General features: G+C 45.9%; 1 protein-coding gene across 1 annotated transcript in view; it reads right to left on the bottom strand.

Moving 5' to 3' along the window:
- Window positions 1-26,988, bottom strand: part of TRAP1 (TNF receptor associated protein 1) — a 283,860-nt gene that overhangs the window by 162,788 nt on the left and 94,084 nt on the right. The window contains exon 6 of the mRNA XM_086941396.1: window positions 23,829-23,989. Within this exon, the coding sequence (XP_086797522.1) occupies window positions 23,829-23,989 (161 nt within the window). The remainder of the gene's footprint in view (window positions 1-23,828; window positions 23,990-26,988) is intronic.

The raw sequence follows: 26,988 nt of genomic DNA, 5'->3' as shown, positions 1-26,988 counted from the left end.
CAAGGCCACCCGCACCAGAGGAAAAGGCGAGCCCCCAGGTTAATGCAGGACTGAATATCGCCACTCTTGTACACTGTGAATGTATACTGCTGAATGTCTTGTCTGTACACTTATATTGGTGATGCAATAAAAATGATGTTAAAAAAAAAAAAAAATGAGGAGAAAGCAGAAAAGGATTGTGATGAAGAGTGCAATTGTCTTTGAGCTGAGGAGTCTGTCTGTTCTTGTGTTTCTGTGGTGGGTATTTCCTGTTGCTTCCATCATCTTCAAGGTGTTCGGTACCGGGCAGAACCACATACTTCGTTTAGCTTCCCTTTGGGGTGACCCTTGGTGGTGTTGTAGGTCACCGTTCTGAGATTCAACACAGTTCGTGGTCTACTTAGTCAGGGCTCCCTCCTCTTTGACGCAGGAAATGCCCTTCTCCGGATGGCACAGTAGGATTTAGAGGATTTTGGAAGTTCAGGTGGAGGGAGGGTGTGTGGGTGAATAGTCTTTATGGCAGGTCGGAGGAGGAGGGGATGGAGCAGGGCCAGGTCGGGAACAGACCAGAGAGACGGAAAATTTTAGACAGGCGGGTCCATAATCACGTTCAGAGAGCAGGGACCTTTCGGCACGCGTCGATCATAGAGCAGGGGCCTCAGGTCAGCCCTTTCCTTTAGTTTTGTCGGAAACAGTGCCTTGTCCTGCGACTCCTTACTGTTGTGGTCTCGCCTTGGCCTCCGTCGCTGAGGTTCCACGGTCTGCAGTCAGGCCGCGTGCTCCCCTATCCGGTCTCTTTCTCCTCCGACAGTGGTACCCTTAAATGAGTTTGAAAAGACAGTCTTTAGAGATTTTGCAGAGGAAGGTAATTACGTAAATCTATTTCTCTCCCAACACCAAGCAACTGGGGTAAACATCCGCTACATTGAGGTTTGCAGCCAACGTATAAACAATTGATGATGGGTTTGCTGGATTCCCAACAACTTCCCTTTGTGGTTATTTCTTTGGCGTTTTGTCGGTTTATTACATTCATTTTGTCGTGGTACGAGGTCTGATACCCATTCATTGCATTCGTTTATTACAGTCATGTCAGTTCTCCTGGTAGTGACCCATCTCCCTAGTACGAGTCTTGCAAGGCTAGACCGGTCTTCAGGGCTTGGTATTTTACGGAAAAGTGTAACGTGTTATTCACCATAGTCTGATGGGCATCCTTCTGAGGAATGAACACAGGCTAAACTATTCTCCATTACATTAATGCGTCTTATCTTTGGCTAAACATCTCATTTTCAACAAGGTTTAATACAACAAGTTCTTTCATTTTTCGATCTAATTTTAACTTTGTAAACATTCTAATCTCTACATCGTTTCTTACAACCTGGCTACTTCATTAAAAACTCGGGGGGGGGGGCTTGCGATAACTATTAAACTCATCTTTGATGCGAGTGGGGTCTTATGGGAAACAACTAGGAACACAGTGAATTGGAGCAAGGGACATTTTTCAAATTCTCGTCTAGGGCAGCCGATACAAAACTGATGGCATCCTGGGAAGGCGGGTGTATCTCGGTCGCCTTTGCTGATTGGGGCATTGATATAATTTTGGGACGGGGAAGGTCGCGCTACCAGAAACATTTTATCACGGATGCCACTGACAAGTAGTTCCCTCAAAATGGGTCAGATTAGAGAACTTTAGTCGTCTTACCTGTCCCTTTCCTTTCGGTCAATCTAGGTTTCATCAACATTTAGCAGAAAAGGAGAGGTAGTAACGTGGTATCGATGCAATTTATATTTAAGACAAATTTGTGCAAATACTTGTGGTATTTGGAGCCAATCAGGTGGTGCACCAGGGGGTAGTGGTTCGCCAATTAGGTGCCAGTTGCTAGGAAGAGCGAAAGAGTGGAGGAGAGAGGGAGAGAGAGAGAGAGAGAGAGAGAGAGAGAGAGAGAGAGAGAGAGAGAGAGAGAGAAAGATAGAGAGAGAAAGATAGAGAGAGACAGATAGAGAGGGAGAGAGATCAACAATAGGCTAAATAGTACACGTGTGACATGGAGAGTGGCCATGTACTATTCAGGCTATTCAGTGCATTACCCAACATGAAACATTTTGGGTTTGTGTTAGAAAGCATGCAGTTTGGGACGGAAGAGCATTAGGCCAGGTACATAAGGACATGCATTGAGTCGGGTGTCTTTAGGTGCCATCTTGCAGCGTAGGTCCGCTTCATGTATCGGACATGGCATGGCTCCAGATCTTTTACTATACCCTAGTCATTATTCCAATGTAACCTGTAGAGGGAGAAAAAGGAAGAAAGGGAGGGGGGGGAAAAAACATTCGAGCATATCAAATGTACGGGCACGAAAGTTATTTACTTACCATATACTCGCACTTATCTCCTCGGGATATAATCCCTAGGGTCTTGGTTTCTGAAGTCAAGGGAGCGGGCAGTGTGATAGGTTGTTCGTGGGGGGGGGGGGTTCGAGGGTGGCGTTATAGATCGTGTGTAGGGAAACGCTAAAAAAAGAGGAATCAGAGGCGCCTAGCGCGAGGTACCTGGTTTTGTAGATGTATCTAGCCACTGGGATCCTTAAATCATTCCCAAAGCTGTGATGTTCTAAGGCATATCAGTTCTTCGGTCAACCCTGTCCCTTAGTACCTTCGACCACCATACCTTTATAACATTCTATCATTCACACCGCTTTACTTTACCCATTCTCAGAAGTCGAGGTCCTTCTTCATGCGTTAGTTCCTGAGCCTAGTCGCATATTTGGAGGCAGCGTATCATACCCTTTGAGTCGATCATCAATCCAGGGCCGAACAATCATTTTCTAATAACCTTGAAAAGAGAGCAGAACTGTTGCGCACAGAATAGCCCTCCCGCCAATTCCCACATTTACAGAAGTATGTGATACCTGTTCATAGTTTGGAAAACCTTTATTTGCGTAATCGTTTAGTAAGTAAATATGTGAATGCAATTGTATTTGGTCGGACACGGCGATGGCTGAAGCACATACAATAGGGGGCTATTTTGCGGTATTTAAAAACATTGAAAAGCGTCTACTTAGTAATTTTGCAAGAAACTGAAAACGTCTTTTAACAATTGAGGGATCATAGGGTATTTATTTCATAAATTGAAACACAGTCAGACTAAATGCAATCACATTTCCTAGATGTATACCGTGGGCGTGCGTCGCAAGCTACGTTATGTATTGGTTACAATAAATATCATAATAAATCGTACATTGAAATCAACATATTAACGGGATCCTTTCAAATGTTCGCCAAGTGAACCCTCCTCTCCTCTTCGTCAAGTGTACAAGGGTTCACATACATAACTCAGAACATCAAGTCTTGTTAGTCAAAGAACACCACGAGGTGTCCGTAAGTTCCTATTGATACCGGCGCCATTTTGGGCGATGCCGGGTTGGTTGCACCAGAATCCCTTTCGGCAGTTCAAAAAACCTGTGCTAACAGAGGGGCTGGTAATGTGTACCGTCAATCAAGAGGGGAGGGAGGTAGAATCTTCCCTACCAGGTCACGTTGAGGTTCAGCCGGAACTCACTCGAATTCGTTAGCCCACAATGTTCCTGGGTGGTTCAGACTGAAGCTGGCGCTGACACGAGAGCACCACCGTCTTGCGGCTATGTCGTGGTCGTTCCAGTTGTTCCCTACCGGAAGCCTGTAGGGGCCGAGGGCTTCTGGGACTCCGGTAGAATCTTCAAAGCTGTGGGGATGTTGTCGGAGGTGGGGGCTCGTGCCCAGGTGGGCAAGTGCCCGAGTTGCAATACCGGACAAAGTTACTCCAGCGGCCTAGACCCGCCTTCCAGAGGGCCCAGACGCCATTTTGAGACCCTGTAGCCGCCGCCCTTCGTCGTGTCTTTCGGGAGTGGAAGAAACTTCTTGAGGTGACAAAGACAGAACACCATGCTGTTGGAGCAGGACATTTGGTTCGGGGCACCAGGGGGCAGCTGTGGAGCCTTCACCTGGGGAGGTGGGGGAGGCTCGTTCGCGCCGCCTCCCTCTCCCAACGTATCCCATGCCGTCCCTTCGAATCAGGGGTGCACATGATGACCACCCTACACCCCTGACTCCGACTCTTGGGGGACCATTGTATGTCCGGTGCTGCGAAAATAGATCCGTCCGACATTGTATGTTCTGTGCTCCGCAAATAGGTCCGTCGAACATTGTACGTTCTGTGCTGCACAAGTACATCCGTGGCCCGGCTGGAGGATTTCGGCGCCGGGCCGGGGCTGGGAAGCCTCCTATCTGTGGAGGTGGGAGAGGCTCGTCCGCGTCGCCTCTCCCTCCCAGTCCCCCTGCACCAGTTCGATGGAGGAATTTGTGATGGCCGGACCAGGAGATACGAGGGAGGGGGTCATCTGGATCCGCCCCCTCCCTACTCGTGGCCCAGGGGACGTCACCCCAGGAAGGAGAGTATGGGAAGACCATTTCATGTCGGCCCATGGAGCCTCCTGTACCTTCTCATCGGCGATTTCCTTTGGTCTATGGCTGATGACTGGCCCCGCCCCACACGTGCTATGTGTTTCACCTTCCGGATGGGCGGGACCGTTGACTCGTTACATTTTGAAGACTTCCGGAGTGAGCGTAATATGTTTTGTATTGTTCCTATTAGTACAGTTTACCTTAAAGAATGTTTTACTAGTTTTTCTATTTATCGTTGGTTGTGTGTTATCTCTATCGTAATTAAACCCTAAATTATATAACAGATGCCTGGTTTCCCTGAGTCCTTTTTCTAACAGGAGGTTGTCTACGCAGGCCTGTATTTGCTTTTGTTTTTCGGAGTGGGGGGCAACAGGGGGGCAATCAGTCCCAGAACTCTAACATGTCGTTAAAATTGGTCTGACGAAATTTGTGCCATCGAGCATAATCGAACGTGGTGGTTCTATCCGTCCTGTCCGTGTTAGTCTGATTTGTTTTTGTCTCGCGCCTTTTCCCTTTCTGCCGGCCTGTTATTTCTGTCGACCCTCCGCTCTTACTTATGTTCTGCAGAGTCGGGCATTGGGCTTTCCAGTGCCCGAGACATTTACAGAAAGCACATTGGTTTTGCCTTAAATCTGTTCGTCCTGTGCATAGTGTCGGGGGATTACTTTTGGGTCGTTGTGTCTCGGGGTTGTCCCATCGGCACATCCCTTTGCACCGTTCTCTTTTTGTGTCTAATCCTCGGAACTGTGTCGTCCTTGGCCCTTCCTTTTGCCTACCAGACGTTTGGAGGATTGCCTGTCGCGTTTCTTTAACTATTTTGACTTCATCTCTTTCTTTTCGTTGCGTAGCCTCTTTGCGCCACATACCGAGACTATCGAGCATAATAGGCGTTGTCTTGTTATTCCGAAGGGCTATTTCCACCGTTTCTATTTTGTCTAAATCGAAGGATCCTATCAGTGGCCACTGTTTCTCTTGGTTTGTTTTGGTATACTTGTGCCATAGCTTACTATAGGCTATGGTAATTAATCCATACTTTGTGAACATGTCTTTATTAGGGGTGCCTTCCAGTGGGGCTAGATGGTCCACCTCTAATAAACGGTCCGGGCTGAACCAGCTATCCATCAGTGGGGAGAAGACAGGCATGACGGATCACAATGGGGATAATAGTCAGCACTACCTATCTTATCACTGCGTGCAAAGACTAGACAGAATATTTCTATTCTACGTTGTTTGCAGGCAGTGAATACCTCAAGAACCAATATCGGGCAATCAATGTTTGGTCAATAAATAAAAAATAAAAAATGGTCAATGGGGAGAATAAGTAGGCCCGCAAAGGTTTGCGTCACCTACCCTTTCACTATCTGCAAAGAGGGGACCTATTCTTTCCTGTTTGCAGAAAGAGAGTCTCCAGAAAACAATCCGTAACAGTTAATCAATGGGGAGGGGCAATTGATCAGTGGGGGAGAAAGATAGGCACGACGGGTGCGTTACCTATCCTTCACTGCTTGCAAAGAGAGAGCCGGTTGTTTCTCCGTTTGCCGACAGCGAAACTCCAAATAAATTAACAAAGAACAAATACTAGTATTTTCCATCAATTATCAATTATTCCGCAATTCGTCGTGTTTACACGACCTTACCCGGACCGTATGGACAGTTTCTTGTCTTCCGAATCCAGCGCCCGATCGTCCTCTTTCCTTCGTACTCCTCGTGGCACTCCTGATGGTTCCCAGTCAGGACCGTAGATCACTCGAGAGAGGTCTGTTCGGAACCAGTGAAGTTCGGATGATCGGCTGTCAGACGAGGGTCTATCGGACAGGGTACCTTCCGATCGTTGCAGTCGTTCACTCTGTCGTCAGGACCTCTCCCACTGGATCCACGAGTCGCTGATGGGCCCCACGCTTGGGACGCCAATTGTAAAAGGGGGTCGTAGACAACCAGTGACCAAAGACCCTTTTTGTGTTGCCCGGCGGTATCGCCTCTATGACCCACCAATATTTACTCAATGAAGAAGCAGGCGCTGGAGAATGAAAGGCAGGAAACGAGGGTTTATTCTCTCCGGAGGAGAACACATCAATTCAGACAGCAAGTATCGTCACGAGGTGCTCTAACCGCATCTCTGAGGCCTGGCCTCTTATACACTCTTTTATTGCTTTATTACATGAAACATATACTTGTCAATACTTTGATGTCAGGAAAGGCATCCTAGGAATCCCCGCTTCGAGCCCGTTCCCACACATTTACAGTTGATGTCCCCGCCCCGGTCACAACAGGTGATGTTTATCGCGCAGCTGGACATTCCGCCGATTCACGGAATGTGTGGAGTTGATCGGATCTCGTGGGGTGAAGGGTGTTAGATCGACTCGAGGGTCTTCCGATAGGGGGAAGCTTTCTACTGTATGGGGGGGGGTAATAAACAGTATCTGCAGGGCCAGGTGGTGGCCTGGGAACAAGGGAAACAAACGGGCACACAGGAAAAGGGGGTTTGTATCAAAGGATCCGGGACCATGAAAGGGATGGGAGGTGTCGCGCTGGGAACAGGATGGGATTCCGAGGCAGAGCTGCGCTGAAGAGGGGTTTATGACCCGAGGCATATGAGAGCGAGGGGGTTGTCAGCATGCGGGGGATGCCTGCGGGGCTAAGAGAGAGTGAGCGACGCGCTGGCTATCAGCGAGGGGCAGAGGCCATGGTGCTTAAAATGGTTGCCGCTTACGCGCACGAATGAGCTCGAAAAAGAGCAAGATGGCGCCGATAATGTTGACTTTTGCAGCCTAACTTTTAACAGTGGCACAGAGCTAGGAATAACGGCAAGGAGCTTTCGGTGTTTGGCGAGGTGAAACAAGCAAAAAGAGAAACACAATTTTATTTGACTTGCACCTGGCCTAAATGATAAAACTTTGAGGTTGTTGAAGGAAATAGCCATGAGATCAACACTCCCACCCACAGTACTTGGAAACCTGGAGCGCAAATCCCTTGACCTAGAATTTCCCGCAGAAGTGTTCTTGTACTACCGTTACATAGAATTTCCCATATAAGTGTTCTTGAACTATTAAGATTTTTGTCATGGGCATCGTTTATGGGTGCAACGGTGACCCCCTGGTCTCAGCGGAGTAAGGGCGGTGTCAGAAAAAGGAGTGATATAAAGCTCCAATGAGCCTTGTTTACTTTCTGTACTTCTCAGCTACATCCTTTGAAAGTAAAGTCATGAAAGTTCTAACCAGTAGCCGGTTGTAAGCTAAGCTACACACTTGCAAAACAATTTTTTATTTCTAAAAGTGGAAGCAACCCTAGTAAAAGGTAGTCTCTGTCACTGCTCCACCCCCTGAGCGTGTGAAGGGAGCAAGAAATAAGAAGTACAGCAGAGGGGGAGAAATGGGTAAAAGAGAAAACTATCAGGGGAAAATAAGGAAGGAAGAGCATGAAGAGGACACTAAAGATAGACAGGCGAGAGACTTAAAGATAGGGGTGTGATAGAGGGATTAAATACATAAGAGAAGGGCGACAGGTGTAAATGAAATATAGACGTGTGAAAAAGAATGAGGCAGGTGACAGCGATAGGTGATATATACATAGACAGGTGACAAAGAGACAGCCAAGAATCAGAGAGAGAAGAAAACTGGCAATGTGGGATGACAGTATGAGAGTTGAGATATACATAGGGGCAGATGCAGAAAGAGAGACAGGAAGAGAAGGGAGACAGATGTTGGAGAGGTGCGATAAACAGACTGGTTATAAAGACCGCTGAAAAGGTGGGGTGGTAGACAGGTGAGAAAGTATAGATGAAAGAAGGGAGACAATTGAGAGTGTGGTGATAAAGTGACAGACAGGTTATTTATTTATTTAGTGTTTTATAGAGCGCGAACCAGACCCGTGAGGGTATCAGAGCGCTTTACAGTAGTTTCAAGTTGGATACAGAACAAAGCGGGGGGAGAGTCCAGGGATAAGGAAACAAATAGAAACAGTATATGGTAAAACAAACAGTCATAGTATTCGACTACTCTAAGGGATAGTGAGAGAGAAAGAAAAAGAGAAACTGATAAGAAGACAGAAGGAGGTTAAAATAAACAGCTGGGGGAGAGGCAGGAAGGAGGAAAGGTGAGAGGTATGGACCTGATATTAAGACTGGTGCGAAAGAGACAGACAAGGGGTTTATAAGAGAGGTGAAAGGCAGGTTAAAGAGGTGAAAAAGTGACAGAACAGGTAAGAAAGTCAGTTGAGACTCCTACAGATAAAGATCTGCAAAACAGCATCAAATATTTTCGCCCAATCACATACAATGGGCAGGGAATTCTACTAGAGCGGAGTAGTGCCCACCAGAACAGGTTTTTAGGTCGAGCAGACCTTACTCTCAATGCGTGAGCATTGAGAGTGTCTGCTTCAGACCTTTTGTCGCCCGTTATTGGGAATGAGGACACCAATCTGTTACGAGCGTTTTTCCTCGCAGTTTTCACCGCGGGAGCGCGCGTCTGACCTGCGCATGCGCAGAGTAACTCAGCCCTTGCTCACACAGACGCAGGCAGGCAGCCCCCACCCCTCTGCATGCACACAGGCATGCACACACACACATACAGGCACACGAACACTCGCTCACACACACACACACACACCCCCCCCCTCCCCCACAGTCACACACACATACATAAAAAGCCCGCCCGCCCCCGCCCGCGCACATGCTTCCCCCGCTCAGCAACCCACTCACCGGCTTCCTTCGTGCGGCGGCTCTCCTCAGCTGCAGGGCCCGGCAGCAGGACTCTTCTTCCCTCCTTCGGCACCGGGGCGCAGGGTAGGCTCCTGCCTGCTCCGGTGCTCCAAACACGGCTCCGTCCAATCGCGGCTCTTCCGTGGGAGGCGGGGTAGGCTCCCGCCCTCCTACTTCCTGTTTCCTGTTGTCGCGCCGGCCTGCCTGACTTCCTGGTCGCAGGCCGGCAGAGTGACGGCGGTGATTTACGGTATTTATTTATTTAGTTATTTATGCATTTTTATATAGCGCGGACTTTACCCGAAGGCGGTATTTATTTATTTATGTATTTATGCATTTTTATATAGCGCTGACTTTACCCGAAGGCGGTATTTATTTATTAATTTGGCACAAGGTTGCTTGTTGTAGGACCTGACGGGGAAAACATAACAATTAAGTACCGTGCTAAGCACTGGAGTTCTGTTGACTGGCAGCGGATGGAAAACCATAGTGTTCCGTTTATTTTTGTAAATAGCGTGTTTTTGACCGAGTCCAGTTTTGTTAATGTCCCCAGAATACATGTCGGTGTTGCATGCTAATACTTTCAGGTTTGCTCTTGAAAAGTGCGTGTGGGGCGAATACGTAGAAAGGGCAGGCATGAAAAGGTGCACACCACGACCAGAGGAAGCATTTGTAGTTTCATTGGTATTTTTTAAGAAGTTTCCTCCCCATCAACATCCCGAATCCCCGTATGGCAGCGGAGCTTTAACATGGTGGGGGAGTAAATGAAAAAGCCACTGGATCCGTAATAGCTCTTCACTTGACTGCACCCGGCAATAACAGCGGGAGCAGCCGCATATAAGAGCGCCTCTGGTGTGTGCCTGAGAGGAGCAGAGAGCGTCCCCCCCGACAGAGATCTGACACGTTTTTCTTCTCTCCAAGCTCCTTTACCCCCCACTGGTTTACCTCACTATCCTCTCACCACTATATCTCCCCCTCTCCATCATTCATTGCACATATCTCCCCACTACTCCCCACCTCTGTTATGTTACCTCCAATAACCCCCAATCCCCGCCCCAATGAGTCACCCCTTTCTTCTGCTGCCCATTACACTTAACCGGGAGTAGAGGTGGGTCACCGTTCTCTCCCAGGAGCCCTCCCCCTAGGCACCCCGCGACCCCCCTCCCCCCCTAACTGTCTTGGAGGTGACCATTTTGAAAAGCGGAGCTCCAGCGCCTGAGGCCTGGGGTTGGGGAGGGGAAAAGAGAAGAGGAGGCCTGCAACACAATACAGCAATGCTTTACTAGAAGAACTCGCGCGGATGCATTATCAAAGCCCGAGTTATGTATGTATTCCAGAGACATGAGAAGGAGCGGCACATGGCTTCCTCGCATGAGACCCAGGCATGTATCATCAGCACATGTCACAGCACAGGTCCAAGAGCAACTGTTACACTGGCTCGGGCCACAGGCAGCTGGGCTTTCCTGCTTTCTCTACAGTTACACATTCTCAAACACTCAGGCCTCAGACAGCAGAGCTGTCCCTGATGTTACACAGATCTCATTTTCTCTCGTCTCATAGAGCGGAGCTATCTCTCTATTTACACAGATCTCACGATCTGTGGCTCTGGAGTAGAGCCATCCCTCAGGTAACACAGAGCTGTGTGGCCGAAGGCAGCAGAGCTGTCCCTCACAGTAGCAGGCATCAGGAGAGCAGAGGTTACACAGATTTTGTAAGCTCCGGTTTTAAAGAGCATTGCTATCCCTCAGATTACAATCTACACAGTAGCGGTATCGGACGTCAAAGCTACCCCTTAGATAGTGCATATTTAATAGACGCAGGCTTCTGACAGCAGAGCTATCCTGCTCAGAAACATTCCCAGGGCTCAGACAGCAGGGGTTGCAAAGACCTTGGAGTTTCATGACTCAGAGTGGAGCTCTCTTGCCCCCCATGCAGCTCTGCCCCCTCCCCCCCACCCCCGCACTGCGGGGGCCTAGATTACGCCCCGGCGGCCACTTCAAACGGAGAGCTGAGCGAGCCCCTGCCCGAGTCCACCATCCCGGATGACGGCCAGGAGGCCCCCGGCAAGCTCCTATGATTCCGCTTAAGTCTTTAAATGTTTTGCATCACAGGGCTGTGGTGTCCCGGATTGCGGCCCCTCCTTTTACTCCTGCCAGGGTCATTTATTGTGTTCTGACAGCACGCTAGTTTACAGCACAATATAACCATTCAATGCCATGCTACAAAGGTAAATATAGAAACATAAAATGGGACGGAAATACACTTTTCAGCTCCTCCTTTCAACATGGGTTTAGCGTTTGGATTCTGTTAGTGTGAAAAAAATGGCCATAATATATTTCAGCCGGACACGGGAACATTAAATTAAAAAAAACAACTACGTTTTATTGACAGTTCTAATTTTTTATGTTTGGACGTGCACTAGCAGTGATGTCGAACAACGCTCGTTTCTGATCTTTGTAATCAGAAGGTGTCGATTAAAAAATTCGAAGAAAAAAAATTTACCATTCCGCATCAGTATGTAACTAACCGTGACAGGTGCACGTAAATACAAAACATGTTGCCTTACAAATGCTATAGGTGTCACATTTGCGAAAGTTATAACTATTGGCATTGTAAATGACAAAGCTATTAATTTAGCTATTTTCAAAACCAACACATAAATAAAAAAAATTGTCATTTACAAGACCAATAGCTCAAACTTTCCTAATGCGAGACCTATTGCATTGCAAATGCTTGTTCAAATATTGTTTTTAAAAACAAACTATCATCCGCTCAACAGTTGGTAAATAAACTGATGCAGGATGAGCATGCAACATTTATTCACAACTACGCTGAACTTCTTCATCTTTAGAGACGAAGCCATTGATGAGGTTTCTTTAATCATAAACAACATGTACCGAACAACACGCCGTGAGATTGATATGATATTTTGCTCCTGCTATCAGGAAGACTAAAGGACCCATTTCATGTTGGACGGGATATTGTTCTCCAGATTAGAGTTTTACAGGGTGCAGAAATGCAAATGGTTAAAAAAAAATTCTTTTGAATGTGCAGGCACAAGGCCTCGAATGAGGAAACACATGTAAAATTGAACTTGGTAATTCCATATTCACCATGATTTCCCCGAATTTTGTGACTTCTTGTAATTGGGAAGACAGTGACTGAAGTCATTAACTTTGGGTCAGTATCCCCTCATCTCGTTAACAAGCCTTCCTCTGATCTAAAGAGTGAAGCATAGTTTGAAGAGGAAGAGGGAGAGAGGAAGCTAGAGAAAGCCTAGGAACAAGTACACTAGGGGAAACAGTGAAAACAGCAGACAAACATCAATGAACTGGAAATAAACGCACACACATGTAAAAGAACGATGAAAAGCACATTTATCCAACTAACCAACCGTTTGAGAAGTTCTTTGCGAGGGGTAATGGAGCCAATGGCTGACTCTGTGGTCCAGAAACTGGTGCTGAGAGATTCTGCAGGCCTGATAAACGACGTCACTCTCCCAACAAGCTGAAAGCGTGCTTCTGCACGCACTAAAGTAATGTAACATCCTTACTTTACTTTAGCACGTGTAGAAGCATGCTTTCGGTTTGGTTTCGTGTTTATTTGGTCTGACTCCTACATTTTGCCTTAAAGCTGTTCTCATTGGCCCTGAAGCATCAGGGCCAATGAACACTGTCCTGCAGCGAGCACTAGGATTGGCTGAAGGCGCTCCACACGTCTTGGGCAACAATTGGAGCGTGAAAGCTAAAAAAGTATTGTATGTCACCCAAAATCACCAGAATTACGGACAAATGGCGTCCGTTAAAGATATTGTCACGGACAACCGACAGAAGGCGAAAATTACGGACTGTCCGTGAAATTTAAGGAAGGTGGGTCACCCTAACAAACAGTACTGTGCCTGCTGTGCCCATTCATGGAAAAGAGATCTATTTGTGCCAGGTCAGAGAAGTGACTGCACCAGCTAGGTGGATAGTCCCCAGCCAAGCACCAGGGATTTGTTGCATTCTTTTAAAAGTGAGCTACAGAAATGGACTTATTTTTTTTAAATCCTATCTCCAATTATGGTGTCTATTTAAAGATAAAAATACAATCTATTTTTATAAATTGGTGCTTGTTTTTTATAGTGTCGAGTTTCTTACTTATTGACTGCTTTGATAGTGCCAAATGATTTACACTTGTTCCTTCGTTTAGGCTTGACTGCCCAGCTATCTAGGACTGAACTAAGCGTCTGTTAAAGAAAGCTAACTGGACCTAATAAAGATTTTTACATGGTTCAGTCGACCAACCACACCACATAATCCATTTTCCTACATTACTGATCGTCTTCAGATATTTCCTTGAGGATAACGAGAGGCTAGATGCTCAAGTAGCAGCACAACTCTATTTTCAATATTCTGAGCTGAGAATCACTGGCAATTATTCACAGTATGGATACATCCTTCAGAAACTGAACTAAGACTAACAACCACCTCCCTGGACAGGCAGTGGTTCCAGCAAACCACGAGTCACAAGAACATCCTGACTTGGTCATATGGGAAGGAGGAACAAGCCTCATTTCTGTTTGAAGTACTTAAATGGTATCCTGTACAGGACAGACAAATGTAACAGAGTTAATATATAATTTTGTGTTCAGTAGTTAATTTGAGGATTCTGAAACTCAAGGTGTCCTTCAACTACCGAGGATATAGTGAAGTAAAGACCACTAGAACCCTTTAGGTTAGCATACCCCGAAAATTTGGAATAGAACAAGGGACTGGTCTATTCATGCTACATCATCCAATAATAAGGTACAGAGAGAATTGTACAGCATATTGCTTCTTCACAAATTTAAAAGCCCACCAGCCTGACATTTATCCATGTCTGAAGAAATGGTATTTCCTGGCTGACAACCGCTTGGTGACTTGTATGCTCCTAGCATAAATTAGCACAAATCATTGGTAGAACACTTGGGGTTGCTTTTGTATTCGAGACACTAAAAGTGTCATTTTCGCTTAATGGAATCATAAGGACATTTGACAATAACAGTCTTATGCTGATGATAATCAAATCATCTTTTTATTATCATCCACTCAGCACAACAGTTCTATGTTTTGGAACTCCTGCTTGGCTCAAGTAGCCTCATGGATGAGCAACAACTAGCTGAAATTGAGAATGGTGAAGAAACAGAGGTGTTGATCCTTGGAAAGAACCCCTGCCTCTGGGAACCACAGAATTGGCCAGCAGTTCTGAGGGACATCCCATCCCTGCCCTCACCCTCAAGCACCTATGCTTGTTTGTGGATAATAAGCTCTCCATCAAACTGCAGGTGGCAAAGGTATCTGGGACCTGCTTCGCAACTTTAAAATGGCTACAGAAATATATCTGGATTCTTCCCATAGCTGCCCAAAGAACTGTCATCCATGCTCTTATTCTTTTTTGCCTGGTTTACATCAATATTATCTACCTGTGGGCTGACAAAGCCTCCATGAGACATATACAGATGGAGCAGAATGCGGCTGCCATCCTGATTTAGAGACTACCAACATTTGCCTCGGTTAATTCCCTTTACCGTGAGCTTCATTGGCTAGGGGTTGAGAAATGAGTCCAATTCAAGACGTATGTAGGTGGGGCAGAATGCAGTCGCAAGACTGATTTATAGACTGCCAACATTGGCCTTGGTTACTTCCCTTCACCGTGAGCTTCATTGGCTAGGGGTTGAGAAACGTGTCCAATTTATGTCTTCAAAGATATGGCAGGAATCACCCCCCACCATATCAATAGTCAGATAAAACAGTATCAGCCCACTCGCTAGCTGTGTTCCAGCAACCTCTCCTTGTGCACTGTCCCAAAGATTAAACTTATCCACATGGGAGGCCGCTCATTTACGTTCCTCTGCCCTAAGCTTTGGAACGCTCTACCAGAGCACCTGAGGTCTAGCACCTTACTGCCTACTTTTCACAGACAACAAAATACGTGGCTGTTTAGAACTACCCGACTAGCACAGGGCTCGAAAAATCATTAAATTTTTACTAGACCTGCAGGTCTAGTACCTAAAAAATTTACTCAACCTAACTGAAATGCACTTGACCTCAGTTTCTGGAAGCGAAGCAAAAGTGACAAGTTCACAAGATTTAAAGACATTTTTATTGTTCTTTCACTCTGTGAGCAATGAAGATGCCTTTAAATCTTGCTATCTTGTCACATTTCCTCTGCTTTCAGAGACAGAGGTCAAAAGTCAGTTTGTCTTCCTACTCGCCAGAAAGTGTGAATAGGACCTAAAAATAGGTCACCCTAATTGAATCTGGTTCGCAAAAGCGAGCAGATTTTTCGAGCCCTGTAGCAGAAACTCCAACTATTGCCAAAAGCTACATATATTACGCGCGTGTTTTTATATACACAACGTTGGATTGGAATACGCGTGTGTCGAATACGCGAGTGTTTTTAATCAAAAGCCCGAACAGACACATACAAATGTCAATGTTCGTTTGTTCAAAATCTTAAATCTCCGAAAGTCCTTCACCGATTGCTTTGAAATTTTGACACAACGTTGGATTCGATTAAGCGCGTGTTTATATATATATATACACAACGTTATATTCGAATACGCGCGTGTCTAATACGTGCGTGTTTTTAATCGTAAGGCCGAACAGACCCTATCAATTTGGTTGCTGCGCAACAACTACAAGGGACGCATAGAGACAGTAGTCTACATATATTAGGATGGACATTTGGTGTCAGGATGGCAGACCAGGAGGTGGGTGGAGGGAGGGGGGAGGAGTTGGTTCACTTTGCTACATTAAGAAAGGACGCATAGAGACAATAGTCTACATATATTAGGATGGACAGTTGGTGTCAGGATGGCAGACCGGGAAGTGGGTGGAGGGAGGGACGCATAGAGACAATAGTCTACATATATTAGGATGGACAGTTGGTGTCAGGATGGCAGACCGGGAAGTGGGTGGAGGGAGGGACGCTTAGAGACAATAGTCTACATATATTAGGATGGACAGTTGGTGTCAGGATGGCAGACCGGGAAGTGGGTGAAGGGAGGGGGGGAGGAGTTTGTTCACTTTGCAACATTAGCGCTTTTTTATATATACACAACGTTGGATTCGAATACACATGTGTACAATACGTGCGTGTTTTTAATCGAAAGGCCGAACAGACCCTATCGATTTGCTTGCTGCGCAACAACTACAAGGGACGCATAGAGACAATAGTCACAAAAACATATTGTATACCCACAAGCATTGTGAAATTAAACATATTAGAAACGTGCGCTTACTCTTTTCTTTCTCTTCCATTTAACCAGACTGAGCCACAGCAACACGTGGCCAGGTACAGCTAGTATATCAATAAATTGATATACCGTGTAAAGAGTTCAGGGGTTCCCTAATGAGTGGACAGGGGCTTGCTATGCCATCCCAAAGTGCTCTATTAGGGGTAGTGTGGTCGAGCAGCCTCAGGTTTAACATAGAGACGTGTAAGACATTTGCAAAATATACACAATGATTAATAAAAGGACAACACGACTCAAGAAAGACATCAACATCAATTTATAAAAATACCAAGTACCTTCATATATGATTTGGCATCAGAGAAAAATCGTTCGGGTAAGTACGTTTTTAACGATCAATTCTTTTCACTTTCAATCTAGGATACTTTTCGGAGTTCTGCTGTGTTATTCTATGGAAGGAAGAACAAGTTCTGCAAACAGGTACAGTACAACTACTTTTGGGACCAATCTCCAGGAGTAAATGCGAGAGGTGGATAAGATCCAAGGCAGCACCAGCAGTACACCACAAGGGGCACGAGGCGGCCAGGAGCCTAATAGGTTTCTATGGTGATCGGTCATTGCGAAAAGAGGCTGCAGGGTCTGGCTGGAAGGTCATTAATGTTGAACCAACAGGGGGGATTCAAAGACTCAAAGATGTAGGGACACCTGGGGTCCTCTTCTTCATGGCCTGGGTGTGACGGATTTGGAGGTGACTTAGTCAAGTCAAGTCATAAAATTTGTATAGCGCACTACATACCCAGAGGGTTTCAAGGCGCTTAGGAAGGGGGGGATGATTATTTGTCAAATATCCACGTTTTAAGCTGCTTTCTGAACGCTAGGTGATTCTGGGTGAGGCGAAGGTAAGCGGGGAGTGAGTTCCAAGTTTTGGCAGCCAGGTAAGAGAAGGATCTGCCTCCCATGGTGGTCTTGTTGATGCGAGGTACAGTGGCGAAGGCTTGGCTGGAAGAGCGGAGTTGGCGGGAGGGGGTGTAGAAGGACAGTCGAGAGTTGAGGCAGTCTGGTCCGATGTCGTAGAGTGATTTGTGTGCGTGGGTGAGCAGTCGGAAAGTAATCCTCTTATTGACGGGTAGCCAGTGGAGATCTTTAAGGTGACCAGAGATGTGTTCGTTGCGTGGGATGTCTAATATGAGCCTGGCTGAGGCGTTTTGGATTCGTTGTAGTTTATTCTGGAGTTTAGCGGTGGTACCTGCGTAGAGGGTGTTTCCGTAGTCCAGTCGGCTCGTGACCAGAGCATGGGTGACTGTTTTCCTTGTTTCGGTGGGGATCCAGCGAAATGTTTTTCTGAGCATGCGAAGAATGTTAAAGCAGGAAGACGATACGGCGCTGACTTGTCTGTTCATTGAGAGTGAAGAATCCAGGATGACGCCAAGGTTCCGTGCGTGGTCTGTCGGGATGGGTGCATTTCCGAGGGCTTCTGGCCACCAGGAGTTGTCCCATGCAGAGGGGGATTTACCTAAGATGAGGACTTCTGTTTTGTCTGAGTTCAGTTTCAGTCGGCTTTGTTTCATCCATTCGGCGACTTCTTTCATTCCTTCGTGAAGGTTAGTTTTGGCGGTGCTGGGGTCCTTGGTGAGAGAAAGGATTAGTTGAGTGTCATCTGCGTAAGAGATGATGTTGAGGTTGTGTTGGCGGGCGATGGCCGCGAGGGGGCTCATGTATACGTTGAAGAGGGTGGGACTGAGTGAGGATCCTTGTGGTACGCCGCAGATGATTTCAGAGGCCTTGGACTTGAATGGTGGGAGGCGGACTCTCTGGGTTCTTCCGGTGAGGAACGAGGTGATCCATTCCAGTGCCTTTCCTTGGATTCCGATGTTTCTGAGGCGTTGTAAAAGGGTGCTGTGGCAGACTGTGTCGAAGGCTGCAGAAAGGTCGAGGAGGATGAGGGCGACTGTGTCGCCATTGTCCAGTAGAGTTCGAATGTCGTCTGTTGCTGCGATGAGGGCGGTCTCCGTGCTGTGTTTGGCTCGGAAGCCAGATTGTGAGGGGTCGAGTGAATTGTTGGCTTCGAGGAAGGTGGCGAGCTGGTTGTTGACAGCTTTCTCGATGACTTTGGCCGGGAATGGAAGAAGCGAGATGGGGCGGTAGTTTTTGAGTTCGGTGGGGTCCGCTGTTGGTTTTTTTAGAAGGGCGGTGAGTTCAGCGTGTTTCCAATGTTCTGGGAAGGTAGCGGAGTTGAAGGAGCAGTTGATGACGTCTCGGAGGTGCGGAGCTATGACGGAGTCTGCTTTGTTGAAGATGTGGTGAGGGCAAGGGTCTGTGGGGGATCCAGAGTGGATGGAATTCATCAGGCGGATGGTGTCCTCAGTGGAGATAGGGTTCCAGGCGTTAAGGGTGTTAACGGGGGGAAGATGGACAGCTGATGGTAGGGTGGGTTGGCTTCCGGGTTGGTTGTCAAAGCTGTTGTGGATGTCAGCAATCTTGTTGTGGAAAAAAGAGGCTAGGGAATCGCAGAGGGTTTGAGAGGGGGTGATGTCGTTGGAGTTGGCCGAGGGGTTGGAAAATTCCTTGACGATGTTGAAAAGTTCCTTACTGTTGTGGGCGTTGTTGTCAAGTCGCTCCTTGAATGCTGTTTTTTTGGCTTTACGGATCAGTTGGTGGTGAGTACGGATGGCGCTTTTGAAGGCGTCTTTGTTGCTGGTGGATGGGTCTTTTTTCCAGGCCTTTTCAAGGGAGCGGCACAGTTTCTTGGACTTCTTAAGATCATCATTGAACCATGAGGCCTTTTTGCTGCCAGGTTTGCTTTGACGTTTCTTCAGTGGTGCTAAGGTGTCGGCGGTGTTGGATAACCATAGGGTGAGGTTGGAGGCGGCTTCGTTGGCGTTAGAAGAGAGGGCTGGGGAGGTTTGAAGGAGCGATGTGGAGATCTGCTCCGTGGTGATTTTGTTCCAGTTTCTTTGTAGAGTTGGTTGGAGGTGGTTGGTGGGTTTTGGCTTGTTGTAGGTGAAGTGAACGCAGCTGTGGTCAGTCCAGAGGAGATCCGTAGTGTGGCTGAAGGAGACATGGTTGCTGGAGGTGAAGATGGGGTCGAGTGTGTGACCTGCGATGTGGGTGGGGGAAGTGACCAGTTGTTTAAGTCCGAGGTTGGCTAGGTTGTCCAAGAGGGTGGCGGTGTTGCGGTCGTTGATCTTTTCAAGGTGGAAGTTGAGGTCTCCCAGAAGGATGTAGTCTTTGGAGGGGAGCGCGTGTGGGGTGATGAAGTCCGTGATGTCTTCACTGAATTTTGCGCGGGGTCCTGGTGGTCTGTAGAGGAGGGTGCCTCTGAGTGTGGTCTTGGGGTCGATGTGGATCTGGAAGTGAAGGTGTTCGGAGTTGGTGAGGTTGGCGTCAGAGCTGGTTGAGATGCGGATTGATTTCTTATGGACGATAGCGATTCCTCCTCCTGTATGGTCGGTGCGGTCCTTGCGTGTGATCTTATAGTCATCGGGGATGGCAATGGCGATGTCAGGGGCGGAGGAAGCGTTCATCCATGTTTCCGTTAGGAAGGCGACGTCAGGAGAGATGGTGTCTAGTAGGTTCCAAAGGTCAATGGCGTGCCTGTGGACCGAGCGGGTGTTGAGAAGGATGCATTCTAGGTGGTTGGGGTCGGGAGTCTGTGTTGTGGTTGTAGCGGGGATGTTGTCGGTGCCGATGAATTTGCAGGAGATGCAGGAGAACGGTCCATGGGTGCGTCCAGGAGCGGCTTGGACGCAGTTGGGGGCGCGACCGGGGTTAAGAGCTAGGAGGGTGGCAGCATCGTAGGTAATGCGGTGGGGCTGGGCAGTGCGAGGGGCAGGGGCTCTGGCGCTGGGCGCGGTCCAGGCGCGGACGGGCGTAGACGGGCTTACCTTTGGCGCACCTTCGGCGCGGGTTGGGCGCGGTTGCTGCGCGTGAACGCTGCGCGCGGGAGTAACTGTCATATATGGATAGTGGGGGGGGGGAGGGGCGAGGGCGGCTCAGCTGGGAGGCGTGGCGGGCTCAAGGGACGGAGCACAACAACAACAAGCACAAAATGGAGGGGAGGGCAGGGCGCCGGGGGCTCTTACAAACAATGCGCAGGTTAAAATGGTCAAGAAATGAAAACGGAATGCAGACGCTTTAAATATGGCAAACTAGTCACAATGCAACTTAGAGATAAGCACGATATGAAAACTAACTGTATGCGCTTTTAAATCGCCAAACTCGGACACAGTGCAGCGAGAGAAATAAGCAGGTAATGAAAAACTAAATACTGAATTCACACGCTCTTAATACGCAAATCTTAGAGGCAGAGCAGCATGGAAATAACGATACCACTTTCAGAGGGAGCGCAGGCAGGGGAGCGATCACTCGAGGCAGAAGCGAGGAGTGAATCACAGCGCCGTGAGGATAGAGGACGCGTTTTAATGCTAGTGGGAGGGCGGCTCAGCTGGGAGGCGTGGCGGGCTCAAGGGACGGAGCACAACAACAACAAGCACAAAATGGAGGGGAGGGCAGGGCGCCGGGGGCTCTTACAAACAATGCGCAGGTTAAAATGGTCAAGAAATGAAAACGGAATGCAGACGCTTTAAATATGGCAAACTAGTCACAATGCAACTTAGAGATAAGCACGATATGAAAACTAACTGTATGCGCTTAGTGGTCGAGGGGGCCTGCACGCAGAGGCTACAGGCTGCAGTGGGGAGTCCAGAAGGGGTGAAACCACGATGGACTTGAGCTCTGGAGGTCCTGGAGACCTTGTTGACACTATTCCAGGATGGAACCACACCCCGAGATTATTGGTCTGTCCGGTGGGTTCTGCATGTTCTTGTGGATCTAAGGCAGGGTATAGATCGTTGGCATTCTGGGGTGTTTGTTATTACGAGACTACTTGAACGAGGATACCCCTTTAGACTTTTGAAACAGGCACGCAAGAGAGCCTGGCACAATCACAGGGAGTTCTTACTTGTCCCGAGAACCAAGAATAACAGTGAGGAACGATTAGTCTGTGTTACCACGTTTAATACTAAGAGTAATCACATCAAAAAGGCCATTAACAAACACTGGCACTTGGTCACTGACGAACTAGGGAATATGCCACCGCCCCTTCATGCCTTTAGAAAAGGTAAAAATGTAAGGGATTTTGTTGTTAAATCACTACTACCTTCACCCGGCACCACAGGACAAAGCACTCTTTGGGGACTCCCACAGGTTAAGGGACACCACAAATGTGGCCTATGCAAAGCCTGCCCGATGACTAAAGAAATGATGGAAATTACACATAACGGCCACACATATGCTCTAGAAGATCACAGCAATTGCAATTCCACTGGAGTCATTTATGCCATCAGTTGCCCATGTGGCTTTCTATACATAGGACAAACGACTCAGAAAATCAAATGCCGCATACTACAGCATTGCAGCCGCATTAGATGCCAAGTCCAGGGGGCACCCCTAGTTGAGCATTTTTCAAACTTCAAACACACACCTGACAGTCTCAGATGGTGGGTCATAGAAAAAGTCAAACCCAACCCCAGAGGTGGTAATTTCGCCAATATACTGAGCAAACGCGAGTGTAGATGGATACACTCTTTAGACACCATCTCACGAGGGCTGAATGAATCTGAAGAAATGAACAGACAGGTAGCGGTTATGAACTAACTCCAGAACATCTTCAGACCTCACACCTGGCCTTCCTTCAGCTAGCACATCCATTCTCGGAGGATACACACTGATAGATGAGGTCTCAGAATTCAGTTCAAGTACAATTGTATGGTAGAACCACTGATTATTTAAATTTTTACTGTATATAGGCCCACATACCTAATTTTCACTGGAATTTCAAACAATGTGGAACGGCTGTACTGCATTGTAATCTTGAATATGATCGTTATGTGGCTCATACAATAGCCCTTGCTCCACTATGTATATATTTTCATTTCAGATAGGTTCTCCTTCTGACATCACTTTACTTCCAAAACATTGCCTATCCCCAAAAACTCAAAACAAGAAAGCAAAAAGTAAACACACAAATCAGACAAGACTAGAACAAAAAACCAAACACATAACTGAAAGTTAACCTGTTTAAATATCAATAAAGACAGTACTCTGAATCATCCCAATAATCAAGTGGAGAGACTGTTGTTGGAAGTGACATAGGGCCATATGTATCATAGTTCCGTTTTGCGATTTGTAAATAGCGATTTTTAAGGAATCGCTATTTAGAAATCGCAAAACGGTATGTATGTACAAAATGGCTATTTTTTAGTGATTCCTTATCATTCTATATTTGCGAATTCGCAATTTGCGAAATCGCAAATAAAGAATGATTTCCAATGCATTCCTATGGGCCAGGAGGCCCATAGGAATGATGGTGCAATAATTCTCAAATTGCGAATTCGCAATTTGCTAATCGCAATTTGAGAATTATTACAAGGGTGCAGGGGTGTCTCAAAGACACCCTGCTGCACCCCTCAAATCTACATGTGTGTGCATGTGGCACACATACATGCCCTATGGGCATGTACGTGTGTCACATACCACCCTCACGAATGCCAAATAGGGCATTATTATGAGAAATCGCAAATTACCACCAACTACAAGTTGGTGGTAAATTGCGATTCCTTAACACAAATTTGCACTTCGAAAATTTATCATACATATCATTTAAGGAATCGCAAAATTTGCGATTCCTTAAATGCTATGGCAAAATAAGGAATCGCAAATTATTGCGATTCCTTAAATTGCGATTGTATGATACATTGGAAAAAATGCAAAAAGGCCGTTTTTGAATCGTAAAGGCCGAAATTCTGCAAATTTCGGCCTTTGCGATTCAAAAACGGCTTCATACATATGGCCCATAGCAACATAAGGAATCGCAAATTTATGCGATTCCTTATGATGCGATTTTTTAATACATATCAAAAAATGCAAAACAGCCTTTTGCGATTCGCGAAGGCCGGAATTCGCCAAATTCCGGCCTTTGCGAATCGAAAAAGGCTTGATACATATGGCCCATAGTTTGGGGCAGTATGAGAGCTGAAAAGGTCAGTACTGTATCAGAGAATAAGTTAATGTTTCAGTATGTCTAGAAGCTTTTTTATATAGAAGAAACGATTTAGAAGGTAAGCATAATACATTCTGAATAGACTGGTGGTGTTCTATGTCTATGCCAGCAGGAAGAATATTTAAGAGTACTTCTGACAGAATATCTACATGATTTCTTCCAAGATGACAAACTTACCTGATACAAAAGCACAAAAAGACAATGTGCCCAACAGATGTGTTCCTCCTTATCCCACCACCTTCAGTCTCTACATGTAAGGAGCAGAGTGCCACGTACAAATCACATTTTCAGGATATATACGCATAGTAGATTTAGAAACAACAAATCTCGATCACTCTTCTATATGCTCAGTGGTTATCCTGAAAAGATCAAGCCCCTGCGGCCCTGTGCTGAACACCCCTGCTCTACGCATTAATGAATCCCCAGTTAGACCCATCACTCACCCGTCTGAAGACCACTTGTAACCAGCATTCTCAACTTCAGCGGACTGTGAGTAGACCTCCACCTGGTTGGCAACCATGAAAGCAGAGTAGAAACCCACACCAAACTGACCAATTATGTTGCCGCTAGCATCTGCCTGGTTCTGAAGGGATTCTAGAAAAGCCTGCCAGGATAAAGAATAATGGAGCAGGTAAAACCAAATACAAATCATAAGAAAAAATATAAGGGCGTCTCTTAGCAATTATTCAGCAAAGTTGGGAGAAAGTCAATTCCAATTACCTTATGTAGGCGCATAACAGCATGGACAATACCCTTCACATTTGACCAGAAATTATCGAAAGAAATATTGTACCCAACATTAATACTTTCATTGTGATTGCTCTGTGACAAGGTTTATGTAACACATCTATTATCCTCAACCTGAAATTCAGCCTTTCACATCATAGTTTCCAAATGTATATATACACACAGAAATACATATACAGATTAGGCAGCTTCATATAAACTTTAAGGGTTTACTTTGGTTTTGGAAAACACTCAACATTGTAAATTTTTCAATCTTTGCTTAAACTACACCATTATTAGTTCTGTTCGCTTTAGACACAAATGCACCTGCTCAATTACCTTATCCACAAGCCTATCAAAAAACGTTCATCATCTAAGTCCAAGAAATGTAATGCTCTTTAATTATAACTGTACTTGACCAACTACTCTTTTCTCTAATCTTAGGCAAGAGGGTTATTTTCCAAATCTGCTTTTAGGGCCAGGTTGTCAAATGAACTGCAAATCTGCCAACTGTCAAGTACCACAATCGGAACAACCGTTGAATGCAATGTGAAAGAAGTTTTAACACAGATGTTTTAACATGAACCACATAAAAAAACTTTGCAGGAAACTTTAGAACTGGTGCTGTATGAGCGATATCACTGTTAAATAGTATGCACTAGAGCATTTTCAAAGTTCTCACACCAACAGAGGATTGGAAAAACGTATGGCATTAGGTTCAAATCGGAAAAATAATGCGGACTTATTTATGGCTGTAGAACATGGTTGACAGCACACAAATATTACTCTAGTAACGGATAGAAAGAGGGTACAAAAATCGGATTAAATTAGTCTGCTTAATTTGTTCAAAAAAGGATCATATGTTTCCACAATCAGTGTCTTTCGTTTTAGCCAGTGTTTTATAGTTAGACAATAAATGACAAACTTCGAGATGATGCCAAAAGTAAAAACAAGGTAATGTTTGAAAATGTTATTTTATGAATAACTTTGCAACTTTGTTTCATTAATAATTAGCTTTGTACATAGTGTTCTTTATTCAAGTCTCAAAACACTGCAATTACACAGTTACTATTAACCAACTCAATGGTACTCATTAATTAGCTTCAAAAGGATGAGCATGTCTAGATGTGCCAAGATTATATCGCTTATGTTCTGCAGCAAAACAATGGGTGTTGTCCTCCAGGATACCCTAACAATATCATATGAAATATCCCCCAAAAAATGGCTAATCTGATTATATATTAGCAAAGCCTGGATATTGCTGGTAACAGTCATGCTTCTCCTGACCCTTTTATCGAAGAGGGACTCTACATTAGTGGGTCAATGTAAATTGTCAAAACAAAACTGCCCCGCTCTCTCAGACCGAAGACACTCTTGTATCTCTTCAAGCAATCATGTTGTTGATCATCTTATTGTCTCCAAAGGGCCTGCTCTTGCACACAAAACCACGCCAGTAATTTAATGTATACCTCACATTTTGGTGGTGTTGTTTTCTCATAGTCCTGAAATGGTCAATGCCCATTTGCAGGGACTGTTTACCACAGGTGTGTTGGGGCTTTCTGTATTAGTTTACTTTCACTGCATAACCAGGATACTCTTTTCCGTACTTTACTCTCCCAAGGAGGCTGGGGCACACCAACTAGGTTTACTCTAGGGGGTGGCAACTGGTCTGAAATTTTGATACAGTTCGAAAATGTATTCACATACAATAAGTTGAAAGTCAACAGTGAAGAACATGTTCACTTGCTTTATGCCTGGGCAATCCCATACTATGGAAGGGCAGGCACCAACAGGCCAAGGAAATGTGGATTTTGAAGAAAACCTGGACTTTCAGAATGGGGTCTCATATTTTCAAACAACCCTCAGTACAAGATAGCAGAAAGAGGCAACTGGGTGTTTCCCAAGCCTGGCACAAAGAAAAGTGTTATATTCCCAGATATCCCAGAAGTATATCTGCTTAGGAGGCCACACCAGTTTTGTTGAACCTTTTCTGTTCAAGCAGGGCTCTGGACTGGATTTATAATTAAGCCACATATCAGTTAAGGTTGAATCTGCCATGGGATCCCTCAGACAGCACACAAGGGGGTAGACAGGAGAAGAGAAAAAAGCTCAACCTATTCAAGGACTGACCATTTGAGGACGCATGCAATGTGGCCATGTAGGGGGCATGATATGGTACAAAGTCTTCCTGAACAGTGCATTTATCAATTACGTCTGAACAAACAACACATGCCAATATCAAAGAGAAGGATGCCACTCAAGGGGGAATCAATGAAGTTTATCCATGGAAGGGGAATAGAATCCACTCAGAAGAACAAGTTAAAGCTGGTGTTGCTGCTTTCCATAGCCTGGTGAGAGCAGACATTTCCTACTATCAGTAAGATGAGGGGGGGCTTTGTATGCACCATCAGCCTAGAAGATTCTGGTGCTTAGCTAGCAAAGCATTAACAAAACATACAGAGAAAATCCTGCAGGATCACAGATGTCGGGTCCACTGGAGTCATTCAGAAATTCAAATGAAAGGACAGGATGTCAAAGCTGTTCTCAAAATGTGAGGACTTTTCCCCAAAATCAGAATATAACCAACTGATGCGTGATTGCATTAGGGTTCAAAATTAGATTTTCATTAAAAAAAGAAAGAAATAATAACCCTGGCCACATCACCCCTTAAGAAGTGTCTCTTTTAAAAATGGTGTCTGGGACTCCTGGCAATGCTTACCTGACCCGCGAGCCAACAATGGGAAAAGACAACAGTCAGTGCATCATATCATGTAATTCAAAAAATGTTAATGAGAGAAGAAACAAAATAATGACAAACTTTAATTAAGAATTTCTTACAGTCAAAAAGTTCAGGCGTTATTACAGCCGGTTTCTCAG

The sequence above is a fragment of the Lissotriton vulgaris genome, chromosome 10, assembly GCF_964263255.1.
Source record: "Lissotriton vulgaris chromosome 10, aLisVul1.2, whole genome shotgun sequence".
Taxonomy (NCBI): domain Eukaryota; kingdom Metazoa; phylum Chordata; class Amphibia; order Caudata; family Salamandridae; genus Lissotriton; species Lissotriton vulgaris.
Note: the sequence above shows the minus strand (reverse complement) of the source record. Positions and strands in the feature narration are given on the sequence as shown.